Raw genomic sequence first — 13,252 nt, forward strand, 5'->3', positions numbered from 1 at the left:
AGTTTGCTCTGTTGCTCAACCCGCCTGTCCCATTTCTCCCTCTCAGCAGGGACAGCCCAAAAAGTCCCAGTGGCACAGTTTGTATCAGAGAAGACTCCCTGAAAACAATTGCCTGGATTTTAATTAAAGTTCAGCAGGAGGTGACTGTGACCAGGACAATGACTGGAAGCTGGGCTGTGCAGAGGGAAGAGTCTGGAGTTGCTGCTGCAGAAATATTTAGAAATCATGGAACCGAATCCACACCTGTCCCCTCCTGCCCAGGAATGCAAATCATTTGTTTCTTTCCTGCCTAGTGTTTTACAATAAAATTAAAAATTGAGCTTGTCCTCACACTTTAGGGTGTCTAAGAATCAGATGAGAGCTTGATAAAATGCAGATTCCTGGGCCCCCACGAGCATCAGATGTAAGAGGGCTGTGAAGGCCTTGGAACCTGCATTCAATACGCTTCCTCCTGGTGAGTTTTACTCATGTGCTCCATGGACTGCACTCAAACAGGAGAGTGGCTGCAGCAATTATGTTTTCAAGATTGACTATATTACATAGTCAAATGTTTTAATTTTCTCCGTATTACTAAACTGGTACCCAGTCTACCTCCTCCCAGAGCTGTGAGTGTAGGAAAATATATGGGAATCCAAGATAATAATTATATTCCAACCAAAGCTCTGTTGTGATCTGATTGACTTGCAAAATACCCAAATTGGACAGTTTTATAAAAATGTTAATAATGTAAAGAAAACATATTTTGAAAATAATGATACCAATCAGCTGCTCTGTTTGACGTGAAGTGTGAGTACAATACAAAGTCCTTTCATGGAGGGAGAGAAAACTGCCTGACTCTATCAAAGGCATCCAATAATATTTTAAGCATAATTTTGGAATATGTTACATGCATGTCACAAACAATTGGGTATGAATTTCTGAATGCAAAACAAATTTATTCCTGTTTTGATAGCTTGAGATATCGTGTGCTATGGTGGCATCTGCCTTAGTATATCTCTATGCATTTTGCACAAAACCTAGTATTTGAAAAACGACAGCTGTCTCCCAGTCCTGGGGAAACACACAAATCTCCCAGATTTGTGCGAATGATTTTTAAGTAGGTCAAGTGCCCTGAGTCCCTTGACACATTCATCACCTTTTCTGTCTTTAATTTGTCAGCTCATCTACCACATGGAAAATGTGATAATTAGGAATATATAAAGGTGTTGTGCAAAATGCCTCGGAGAGCTGTAATCTGATTTTCTAAAGAGATTTTTAATGCATAATTATATTCTTATGAATTCACTGGCTGCACGAAGAATCTACCTCCATACGGCACCTCTATAAACACCACAGGGCTGCATTTGTGTATTTCAACGTTACAAGTTGTTATCCTCAATCACCAGCATGGATTTGACTATAAATTCTTCATTCTGTGTACGTTGGTTCTAACCAAGCTCAGAGTCACAAATGAAAGTGACTCAATTCTCTAGATCTCTTCTCTCCTAGACAAGGACAACTCTGTGATTGGAGTTGCCAGGCAACCACCCCGCCCCTCCTCCTGCCTTGGGCTGGGCTCAGGTGTCAGAGTGACTGTCCCACTGTCTGGAGGGAATTTGCAACACCCAGGCAGCTCACCTGAGGCTGCAGACTTTCATCTGTGTTCGCACATCTGCTTTTCTCACCTAAGTGGGGCCATCTACACCTTGGGTGTGAACTGATTTTGCACTTGAAGTGCAGAAAAATATGTGGGTGTGTGAAAAATAGAGCAGGCACTTGTTAAAGTGTGAGCTTCAGCTGAGCTAAACATATGTAATATTATATTTTCCCCACAAGACTTGTATTTGTTTGATTAAGAAAGAGAGTACTACAGCCGGGCGCGGTGGCTCATGCCTGTAATCCTAGCACTCTGGGAGGCCGAGGTGGGTGGATTGTTTGAGCTCAGGAGTTTGAGACCAGCCTGAGCAAGAGCGACATCCCGTCTCTACTAAAAATAGAAAGAAATTATATGGACAGCTAAAAATATATATATAGAAAAAAATTAGCTGGGCATGGTGGCACATGCCTGTAGTCCCAGCTACCCGGGAGGCTGAAGCAGAAGGATAGCTTGAGCCCAGGAGTTTGAGGTTGCTGTGAGTTAGGCTGATGCCACGGCACTCACTCTAGCCCAGGTAACAGAGTAAGACTCTGTCTCAAAAAAAAAAAAAAAAAAAAAGAAAGAAAGAAAGAGAGTACTACAAAGTACACACGAAGTTATTCAGGCCCTAGTCCCTGCCCTCTGTGCCCCCAAAGGAATTGCCCTGCGGTTTTCATTCGAGCCGTCATTCATGCAAGACTTTACTGAGCGTGAGTTTGCATTTATTGAGTGAGCTGGGCACTGTGGCATCTTCCTTGCCCAGGTCAGTGTGGGGCGCACCGAGCAAACACCCAGCCGTGACACAGAGAGATTCAGGTGATGCTTGTGGTTCGGGCAAGGGCTGGGGGAAGACAAAGGGAGGGCCATTAGCCCGATGGGGCATCTGAGGAGACACATGAGGAGCCTGCTTTTCAGAGCTAAATCCTGGAGGAGAAGAGTCAGAAATCAAGGTGCTTATTTGCAGGCAGCAGAAAGTGGCGAGGGCTGATTGATTCTTCACAAAAGGGGCTTGTTCAAGGAGACTTGGGTGACTCACCAGAGGGCGGGGAGGGCCGGAACCCCACACCCAGCACCAAGCTTCCAGGAGCGGCATCCAGAACTGGCCTGGTGAGAAACGTCCCACTGCCAGGGGCCCGGCGAGCACCAGGGCAAATGTGTCCATGGCACCATGGCCATGTGTCCCCCATGGATGCTCAGCTGGGCCAGGAGCTCACCGCAGGGACCACTGCTGCCCTGACAGCCGGACGCTTCCGCCCACCGCCTCCTGTCCTGCAGTCAGAGCCCCTCGGGGGGAGGCTGGTGCAGGTGAAGGCCCCCGGACCTTCAGGACTAGTGGGTGTTTCTGACACGCCCCTAGACCCGGGAGACGCGACGAGCCTGCCCTCTGAGGCAGGACAGCCGCAGGCAGTTGCCTCCTGTCTTCTCTGTGCACTAAGCTGTCTCTGAAGGTGCCTTTATCCTTGCCAAGTGAGGCATAAAAACACCGGAACAGCTACTACCACCACTGCAGTCTACCACCGTCATTGGCCACCAGGAACAAGGGCCTTTTAACGCTAAAAAGGAGCGAGGGGCATAATCTCAGGGTCGGGCTTCATGAAAACCCTCATGGCGCTGACCGTTCTTCTCCCACTTGGCGTGTACGGGCGAGTGGAAGCCTCATGGGGCCAACAGTGACGAGCGCTGGCACTGGGAGCCGTCCGCTCGCCGCCCAAACACGGGGGCCGCTGGCGGTGGGGGCCGAGCAGGAGGTGGGCACGAGTTTCCCCTTTTGAAGGACTTTTCCGGCAGCTGTGGGAGGATGAGCTGAGGGGACAAGGCTGGAGTCATAGTTACATGGAGAGGTGACAGTGGCCGGGCGGAGGGAAGAGACGAAGGTGGTTGGGTGAGACGCCTGGCCAATACGACGGGTGCATGTGGGACGCTGCCCAGGTTTCTGCCGCAATCCCCCCTCTTCTTCCCACAGGCTCGGCCTCTGCACCCGGGTCTGCCATCTTTCAGCTCTGCCTCGGGTCCTCCCCTCTCCCCATCCACGTCCATGTCTTACTCAGCCCTCCCCACACCATCCACGTCCTCTGAGGCCACCAGCCCTGCCTGGCCTGCATGGCTGCCCCACTCCTGCCCGCGAAACGACAGACTGAGCTGGTCCTCCTGGTCCTCCACACCCTGCCCTGTCCTCCTCCTCCCGGGCCTCCCCCTGCAGCTGGGTGAACTCTAGGGACCTGTGTCTGGGTGCCCAGGCGCTCACCACCGGCCCAGCTGTCTCAGTCCATCTGTGCTGCTGTAACGAACAACCGCAGACTGGGAAGTCCCAAAGCAGCAGGACTGACCTCTCAGGCCGGAGGCTGGGAGCCCTGTCACGGAGGGCCTGGTCTCGGGTCTCCACAGCGGAGGTGGCCCCGTGTTGCTGCATCCTCCAAGGGGAAGGGAAGCAGTGTCCTCACAGAGCAGAGGGCAGCAGGGCACTCGAAGGCTGTGAGAAGCCTGAACCCCACTGTCGAGGGGAGGAGCCCTTGTGACCCCATCACCTCTGAACACCTTCCCATTTCAGCCGTTAAGTTTCCACTTCTGAATTTTTCTGGGGACACGTCCAAACCATTGCTCAGCCCACTCCGTCTGCCTCGCCATACCCAAAACACCTTACACTCCAGCTCCTTTGAACCGCTTACTCACCAAAGTTTGCCGCATCAGAGGGGCCTTCCAAGGCCACCCTGCTCCACCCCTCGCCCCGGGGTCACAGGATAGCACTTGTTTCTCTTCCTGGCACTTGCCTCTACCTGATCTATACTAAATATCGACCCAGCTCAGTGCTGCTGCCCCACTAGCAGGTGGGCTCCATGGGGCAGGGACAGCACCAATGCCCGGCAGGTAGGACGTCAGCACCTCTCCTGCCCTGCTAGGTAGTGTCTCCTAGGCGTTCTCCTCTGCCTCAGGCGTCTCTTCTCGGCCCGGGAATACCCCACCAGGACTAGTGTTCACAGCTCCACCACCCAGCCACTCTCTCTTCTTCCTCAAGTACTTTCTCCAGCCACTCTGATGGTGGCGCTTCAGTGTCCCTTGTTTCAGGGATTTGCTCCTGTGTCTGGGTCTTCCTCATTGGATATAAACTCCTGCAGGCCCAGGAACCAGCTCTTCTCTCCCTTGCTGCTCGGGGCCCTCAGCGTGCCCCGACTGCATCGGCAACACAGACGGGATCAGCAGCCGGGCGCCCGCTGCCCCGTCTCGCTGACGGTGATACTGCACCCTCAGTTTGGGCAGCCCTTTCCACTGACCAGAATGAAAATTACGTTGAAAGTTATTTTATATGTGTATATATGACATCAGTATGCAGACTTTTTTTAAAAAAAAAGTAAACCAATTGAAATAGAAAATTAAGAACGATGACTTTAGACATCTAAAAGTCATAGGCACAACCAATTAATTTCTTCAAGCTCTCCTTCTCACCCATTAGGTAGAATATCACACCAGAGAGGCAAAGCTTTATAAATACCATTCCTGCTAGCCTGCAGCAGAAAATACCACCAGGGGAGGCAGCCCCTGGTCTATGCATAGATACTTACACTAGGTTTTATTTTTGTTTTATTTAAAGTTTGGTTGTGTACAGAAAACACACACACACATAACGGGTTAAAATATCCAAATAAAATTTACTGCAACTTTTGTAGAATTTAATTTGTGCTACAAGACATGTTGCATAGAAAACTATTTAAAGCCCCTGAGGAAAAATATCCATGGTTTTAAGGTGCGACTGGTTTTGTTTCTTCTTTGGGGAAAAGGGAGAGATGACGTGAGGTTCTGGGAAGCACAATCAAGTTTGTCGCGTGTGATGCGTGGGGAATTGTGTGTCCCGGTTCCTGCAGCATAAATATCTAGTGTTTGTTTTTTCCGTCAGTTGGTCTTCAGTATCTGAATCAGTAGCTATATAACAATGCTCTGCCCAGGAAGGGAGTACACACTGATTATACTAAGTAATTAACACGTTTCAAGAAGCGGTTTTAGAGAATGAGATTCAGGGACCCCCAGTGGCCCAGCTCCACTTCTGACAAACACGGTGCACGTCCCGGCACATCCCTGGGAATCACCTCACTCCGAGGACTGGCCAGGGATCAGTCCTGCCTCTTGCTCCCCTCTGAGATGCCACCACTACCATGCAACTGTAGAGTTCAGCACACAGGCCTGCACCCTAAAGGCTATCAATGCAACACTTTGCCAACATCCTGATTCTACATGAGAAACATTTTCACTTTTAGAAAATGTTCATGTAGCTCAGATGATCTTTACATTGTACAAAAATTGGTTTCACCTACACTATTTCTTTTCAAGGAGACATCGGTTCACCAGGAAGGAAGAAGGATTAAATCTCAGATGAAATGAAATGAAATGTAGAGTTTGGCAAATGGCAGCTGGCACCTCTCCACGTCAGCATACGGTGTTGCTTTGGGGCCGACCATGGTATTTGCAAAGGGCGTGAGAAGACTCGGGGGCCACTAGGGCCACCAGGGCTCTGCTGTGGTGGTGAAGGTGACTTCCTGTCCACAGAAGAGGCAGTGAGCTTTGTAGGAAGCAGCCCCTGTCCCCAAGGGAGAAACAGTACGATGGCTCTTAGGGCAGCAGGGACTGCCTCATTGTCAATGGCACTGTTCTTGCAAGTGACACAGGCAGGGGCCGTGAAGAATGTCACCTCCTGGCTGCTTTCTACTCTGGTGGCAGAAACACCTCTAGGCACCTGATTGCTAATGTGGGATTTAACTCCGCCCTCTAACGCTCACCAAAGATTCACATGTTCTGTGGATGATCACTGACTACAGCATGAGGCAGAAGACGGAAGACAATTAAAACAAGAGGTGCAGGACCTAGGGCTCCTCAGAAAGCATGTGTGTGGGCTGCGCCCACCGACTGAAAAGCCGCTTCTCCCGTTTGATTTCCTTTCTTACAAGCAGGGAGTGAGAAAGGTCCAGCACCTGAACAAGCATCCTTCCGTGCAGTGTTGAAATGCAAAGTATGTCTGGGAATCAGAAACGCCCCGATGACCTTTAAATACCTATATACATCTGTAACATAATTTAAAAAGGTCTTTAAACAACATAAAAACCTCAACAGCATCTGCCCCTATAAGTTGTTTTTTAACCTTTGTGGTCCATTACAAAATTAGATACCACCTTTCTCATATGTCCCCTCCCCCCATTCTTTATAAAAGTGATTTTACATTTAAATTTATACTTAACAAATAGAAAGCTATTTGATTGGCAACGACCAGCAGTAGAAAATCCCTTCAGGCCTCTCCTTGGAGGGGGGAGAGGGTGGAGCATCCCGTGGACGTGGTCCCTGGGTGTGGGTCCAGCTGGGGGACCCTGGGCCAGTCTGAGCAGCTGCCCCTTCCTCCCTTCCAGCCCCAGGTGACAGCAGGGCAGCCGGGGCTCATGCTCCAGAGCAGCAGGGGTGGCAGGGAGCCCGTTCAGATCACAAAGTCATCGTGGTCTGAGGGGCTGAAGGCGGAGGCTCGCAGAATGTCCAGGGAGTTCACCAGGATCAGCGTCCCTGTGAGGTGTTTCCAGCGCTTGGTGATGGGGTTTTTCATCTTGTCCAGGCCCGTGTGCAGCTCCTGGATGACGTCCCGGTAGCTGTCCCCGATCTGGTGGCTCCAGGTGAGTAGGAAGTCATAGGCGGGTTTCCACATGGCCTGGGTTGTGGAGCCATAAAAGAACAAAGGAGGGAGACGACAGAAGATTAGGAGACAGTGAGAGATGGTTCCTGTTCTTGCCGCAGCTACTTGAGCGACTGTTTACCACACTCTTCTAAGAGTGCAACAAGCCCACGGGAGGAACAGGTGGCACCACCGTGGGGCAGGCACGGCACACGTCAGAGGCAAGAACGGCACTCTGCGTGGGAGCAAGTGTGCGCCCGACGGCTGAGTGAACAGAACGACTGCTCTTCCCTCACAGTCCTCACAGCACTTCCTCCCTGTGCCACTCGATTAGAAATTCACCGCGCCTATCAAGGACAGCCTTACTGTTGGGACTTCCTGCTCCCTAGGTCTCGCAAGCCTGAATATCTTCGAGGAAGCTCACCACGGTGACCTCCGCCAACAGGTGTGAATACAAGAGCCTCTGAGTAGGGGCCCACCCGCACCAGCTGCGGCCAAGGTTACGGAACACCAGGTGCTGCTCCAACTCAGCTCGTGGGTAGAGACCCAGGCCCAGTCACAAAGCACTCTGTTTGTGCGTTATTCAATCTTACTGAAGGTAATTTAGGATAGAACAGCACGCGCAGGCGGTCCTGCGTCGTGGGGGAGTGGCTTGCCGCCCCAAAGCCAGGGCTCTCTCCTGCTCAGTGAGGGTGCACCGCATGCTGGGTACAGGCTCACATGTACCAACTCCTCTTAACCTCATGGGAATGCTGTGTAGACTTTTTTATTGCTGAGCTATGAGCGTTGAGGGACAGAGGGGGACAGGGGCCAAGTGACCACAGAGCTTGGTCACTGCTCACCTCGCTGTCCACGACCCCGTTCCTGTCCCTGTGGGGAGACTCGTAGGCGTCCATCTGCTGCTTGGAGACCTTGGCCAGCTTCTCGGCCAGCTCCCGCCAGCGCTGGGCCACCTCCACAGCCGTGGTCAGGAGCACGAAGTCCTGGATGAGCCGGACCACCAGGCCCTGGCAGTCCATCTTCAGCAAGGCCTGGGGAGGAAGCACTGCGTGAGGCAGGGCAGAGCGCGGGCGCCGCTCAGGGGACTCTAACGCAGAGCTGGTGCTGAGAGGGCGACGGGCTCCCTAGGCAGCACGTCTCAGGCCTGTCCTCGGATGTCCAGCACAGCCGGGACCCATACGAGGGAAGAGGTGAGGGGCAGTGCTGCTCCAAAACCCACGTGCACCCGTAACCTCAGAATGTGACCTTGCTTGGAAGGTCTAAGGTCTTTCAGATGTAATTAGCTAAGATGAGGTCCCAGTGGAGTGGGGGGTCCCCAGTGACTGGTGTCTTCACAAGAGGACACAGACACTGAGACAGAGGGAAGGCGGCCAGGTGAAGACAGAGGCAGAGACTGGAGACGCAGCCACCAGGGACTAGGAGGGAGGCTGAGAACGGGACTCCCTGGAGCCTCCAGATGAAACCAACTTGCCGACACCTTGGCTTTGGACTTGCGCCCTCCTGAACCAGGAGGGAGGAAATGTCTGTTGTTTGAAGCTCCCCAGGCTGTGGTCATTTGTCCTAGTAGCCCCAGGAAAGTAGTGAATATAGATTACAGCTGTTCATCCTGTTCCCGCTCCCAATGGGGACACTGGAGAGAAAGAGATGCCTTTCACCAAACAGATGCCACAGCCTGAGCCGAGAGGACAGGGCAGCTGCACCTGCTCTGTGTGACACACTGACGCCACCAGGCAGCTAGACCAGCCTCAGACTGGTGAGCTCAGACGGGTACCACCAGGGAGAAGAACAGGGAGGACAGAAGTGGCCCACGCACAGATGGAGGGTGCACCACCAAGCACCTCAGGGACCAGGCCAGAAGACCCTTCCCTGGACTGTGAAACGACAGGAAACATCTTCCACAATCGATGCTCCCTTGTCAATGCTGCAAGAATTTTCTAGTGTGTCTTTGGGACAGGGAGTATAACTATGGTGGGACTCGGGGGACATGCCCCTCACCTGGGAAGGAGGCCACAGGACAGAGAGCTCTGCTTGGACAGTGCAGTCCCAGCTCAGCCCCCAACAAGCACGTGGCCGCCTCGGGACTCAATCCTGTCTGGAAAAGGGGCTGGGTCGGACAGGCATCCGACAGAAGGCTCGACAGCCTGATGCATCTGTGCAAGCCCAGCTGGGGTCACACGGACATTTCTGGCTTAAAGGAACAAACCAGATCACGGGCAGAAGCCAACAGGCTGGTGAGTCTGCCCGCCACGCGGAGTGGGCCGCCCGCTCCCCAGCCATGGGGCTGTGCTGGTGTCGGGGAGGCGGCCCTGGCTGATCATCGCTACGGAGGAGGCCAGACACGGTGCGCGTGGGGCTCTGCGCTGGCCAGGAGGACATCGCCCCGCAGGAGGAGCCCCAGGAAGGCAGGAGAGCAGCTGTCCCCACCCTCACCCTTAATGCTTTCTGCTGTCCAGCAAGGGGAGAGGACGGGAAAAGACCTGGCTTCCTGGGAGAAGCGGGCTCCCAGCACGCCCAGAGACGGTTTCCGAGTCTCGCACCCGGAGATGGTTTCCGAGTCTACTGTGGGCCCCTGGACAGGTGAGGATAAGACCACAGAGATGCTAAGATAGAAAAAAGTCACCAGGCCTGGCATTCTTTCTCTCCATGCTCTGCTCAAGCACCAAAGGTTGTCATTTTAGAACTCTGAAGAAGAGTTTTAAAAAAACCAAAACAACAAACCCCACCCCACCCCCACGCCCCTGTGCAGCGGTGCCGGCACTCGTTGGGTGGTCTCTCTGTGAGGACGGGAGGGCAGCCTTGAGTTGGCGGTGTGCAGTCTGCTGGGCTGCTCTTTAAAGCACGCACAGCTGGTCTGGGCCGAGTGTTCTGGCGTCCACGTCATGTTTGCCCGGGGCAGCCTAACCACACGGAGGAACAGCGATGCTTCTGGTGACTCGCTACGTGCACTGGGTGAGGCAAAACCCTTAGCTGCACCAGCATCCTGGCCCGCATCTCGCTCTGTGCAGTTTTAAAAAATCCTTGAGTGACAACAGATCCATCTGAGGCTTCCCTGGATCAGAGAGGTTGGCGGCCAGCTAGCAACGTGGCTGGCCGGGAGGGGGTTCGGGGACATGATCCTTTTCTGTTTTATTAGAAGCTACTATGTGCCTAGCACTCGCTGCGAGCCGGGTGCTGGGCTCGTCCACTCCTTGGAAACACCCCATGCAACAGGCACTGAGTCAGCCCATGGTATAAGTGACAGAGGGGACGGAGGGAAGTGTGGCTTCTAACTCCGCACCCAGTGACGGCAGAGCCAGAGCTCCCCAGGCTCCTACCTACCTTACCGTTTTACAGATAAGCAAGTGACACTGTGGAGGCTGTCGTTTGCCCAGGGTCCCGAGGCTGGAAGTGACAGCAGTGTACAGAGGCAGATGCAAACTTCTTGGCGCTTGGCCAGGGGCCTTTCCAATTCTGTGAGCACCACATGGCATCCGGACTCGAACCAAATAAAATGCTGGTCTAGATCAGGCTTCATTTCAACTACGTATGTAATTCAGAAAATGGCCTGTTTCAATTTGAATTTCGACATATTCAAAAATTATTTTTTAGAAATTAAATGTCTAACTAGATTTGTGCTTCGGAATTAAAAAGAGCGCACGTGTATGTGTTCATGCGTGTGGGGGGAGGGAAGTGTGATAAACCTGTCAGATTCTCATTTCTTTGGTGTGGGGGGAGCCTCGTCCTGGGAAGGTGTGCTGGACGGCAGGGCTGGACACTGAGTCTCTCGCGACTTCCCACCACACACCCAACAGACCCGGGGGACCGTGTGTGCTCAGCTGCCTGACTCCGAACAGCCTCGTTTTCTAGGGAAGAGAACACATCAAAGTCACCTGCTTCTGATGTGAGTCATTCCTGGCATGAGCGACCAAAACCGCTCTGTCCACAGGACACAGCGGTCCTGAGAAATGCAGGCTGCGTTTCTGGCCTGGCTGGGGAGGAGCGCACCTAGACCCTGCCTGGGGGCAGCCCAGGTTCCATTTCCTGGAGCTCAGTGAATGAACAGGTGGGCATTTCCGACACCAGGACGGAAGGCATCTTCCACCCCTTCACTCTGGCTCCATTGTACAACTTTCACTGAGCCCAGCGCTGGTTCCGTTTGCTATAGAGCTGCCCACATGATCAACAGGGATAATTTATGCATTTTTTAAAGGGCAAATTTTGGGTGCCCACCACGTCTTAGCAAGAGAAAAATGTCATAGCAGGAGGATCTAGCTCCGTGAACCTTCTCCCTGTAGCTTCCTCTTTAAAGTCTGTGCACACAGGTAAACAAGAAGACTCCCAGAGAAATAATGCACAATGCTGATTTCAACTGGAATTTCGTTAACTTGTGGGAACTACGATTTCAGTCAGCATAACCAGACTTTATCTATAAAGGGGCAGACAGTAAATACTTCTGGCGTGTGGGCCACAAGATCTCTGCCAGCCTGGCCTGGATGCCCACAGACGACACACATCCACACGGCCTGGCTGCGGCCCAGCACGCACCGTGGGCATGAAGGAGGTTACACGGGCCGCTGCTTGCCAACTCCTGTGCTAAGAATATTCTTAGGAAAATCTAAAGAAGTACCATTTAGATTTTTGCTGTATATTTGTCCCCCCGCTTCCTTCGCAACATGTTCAGACACTAGAAGGGACCCCAGCCACCTGCCTCCTCTCTCCACTGCACAGCCACAGGGGTAGAGTCCCCTGCTCTGGGGCCATGTGGAAGGACCCCCCCCGCCCCTGCCCCAGGACCCTGTCTAATGCTTGGCTGTCAGCTAACGGCCCCTTCTTCTGGAGGACAAGGTGGGTTTTCTCCCAATCCACGGAGAACCCCCCCCACCCCTCTCTCCAGACTGAGATCTCCCGTTCCTTCACTACCCCCTCATTGCCGTTAGTTTTCCAGCCTCTCTGGGTTTATTTCAGCCCTCACCCACCCCTAAAAACACCCACCCTCCCTTGATTTGCATCCTGTAGTGACTCTTTCCCTTTCTTTCTCATAGAAACTTCTCTGCAGAGCCCATGACACCCCCATTTTACCTCCCACCACTTGACTGGAACGACCCCTGTGACGCCTTCACCAATGGCTCCTGGTTGCCAAGCCCAAGAGGACCAGCTGTGACAGCCGCCCCGGCCACTGCAGGAAACCCTCCCCCCTGGCTTTTAAGCCATGGAGTGTTTCTGCCCCATCTCAGACTGTGCTCTCCACTGCTCCCCGCCCACGAGACAGAGTCCGTGCATCTGTTCATGACAGTACCCCGAAAATCAGGAGTCGCCTCTCGCAGGGAAAGCATGTCGTCGAACGGAAAGACTCTAGTTCTTAAAAGCTGGTCCCCCACGGTTCTGTCTGCCGCCCACTTCTCCCTAGCACCCTCCAAACACACTCTCTCTCGTGGGACGGCCTTCACCCAAGTCTGCACAGGTGCACACACAGCTTGAGCCAAACTCTTTTCTTCACTGGGTGTTTTCATAATCCACAGTACAAACACGTATCAATGTGCATGTTTTCCACTTGGGCTTCTGAACGCAGAAAATCCTTTCTAAGAGACACAGAGTACTTTAAACACATATTAAAGGACTTCAATGCCCAAAGAACAAAGAACATATTTTGTAGTTTCTCCACTTTATAAAAACAACAAAAGGTCTTGACATCAAAGCCCAAGGCTCACAGAAGCGAGGCTGGCGTACTCACCAGCGCGACTCAGTGCAATCACTGCAGCAGCGCTGGACACTGTCACAAGTATTTCCTGCCACCCTGAGGCCTGGCTCTCTCTTAAGTGACACGAGCTACTGTGTACTCAGTCGATGGCCCTCCAGGTCTCTGGAGTGGGCTGCAGCTCACAGAGACAGGACAGGGACTCGCCTCGCAGCAGGGACGGTCACGGTGAGAGGAGAACGCATCCAGGCCCTCTGGCAGCCTGAGAACCACTGGTGCCTCCCCACACGGCAGCGCCTGAGCCTGCGCGGCACACCAAGCT

At 52.9% G+C, this 13,252-nt stretch overlaps 1 protein-coding gene across 6 annotated transcripts in view; it reads right to left on the reverse strand.

Moving 5' to 3' along the window:
* The window catches only part of SH3BP4 (SH3 domain binding protein 4), a 109,088-nt gene that overhangs the window by 18,701 nt on the left and 77,135 nt on the right, over nucleotides 1-13,252 (reverse strand). For 3 of the 6 annotated variants that reach the window (XM_045558874.1, XM_045558876.1, XM_045558875.1), the window contains exons 4-5: nucleotides 8,099-8,287; nucleotides 5,240-7,292 (exon numbers count right to left, since the gene is read on the reverse strand). The exons of the other annotated variants lie outside the window; for them this stretch is intronic. In XM_045558874.1, coding sequence (XP_045414830.1) covers nucleotides 7,068-7,292; nucleotides 8,099-8,287 — 414 coding nt within the window. In that variant the 3' untranslated portion in view covers nucleotides 5,240-7,067. Of the gene's footprint in view, nucleotides 1-5,239; nucleotides 7,293-8,098; nucleotides 8,288-13,252 lie in introns of those variants that run through there. 6 annotated transcript variants of the gene reach the window in all.

This window comes from Lemur catta, chromosome 8 (assembly GCF_020740605.2).
Source record: "Lemur catta isolate mLemCat1 chromosome 8, mLemCat1.pri, whole genome shotgun sequence".
Lineage (NCBI taxonomy): Eukaryota > Metazoa > Chordata > Mammalia > Primates > Lemuridae > Lemur > Lemur catta.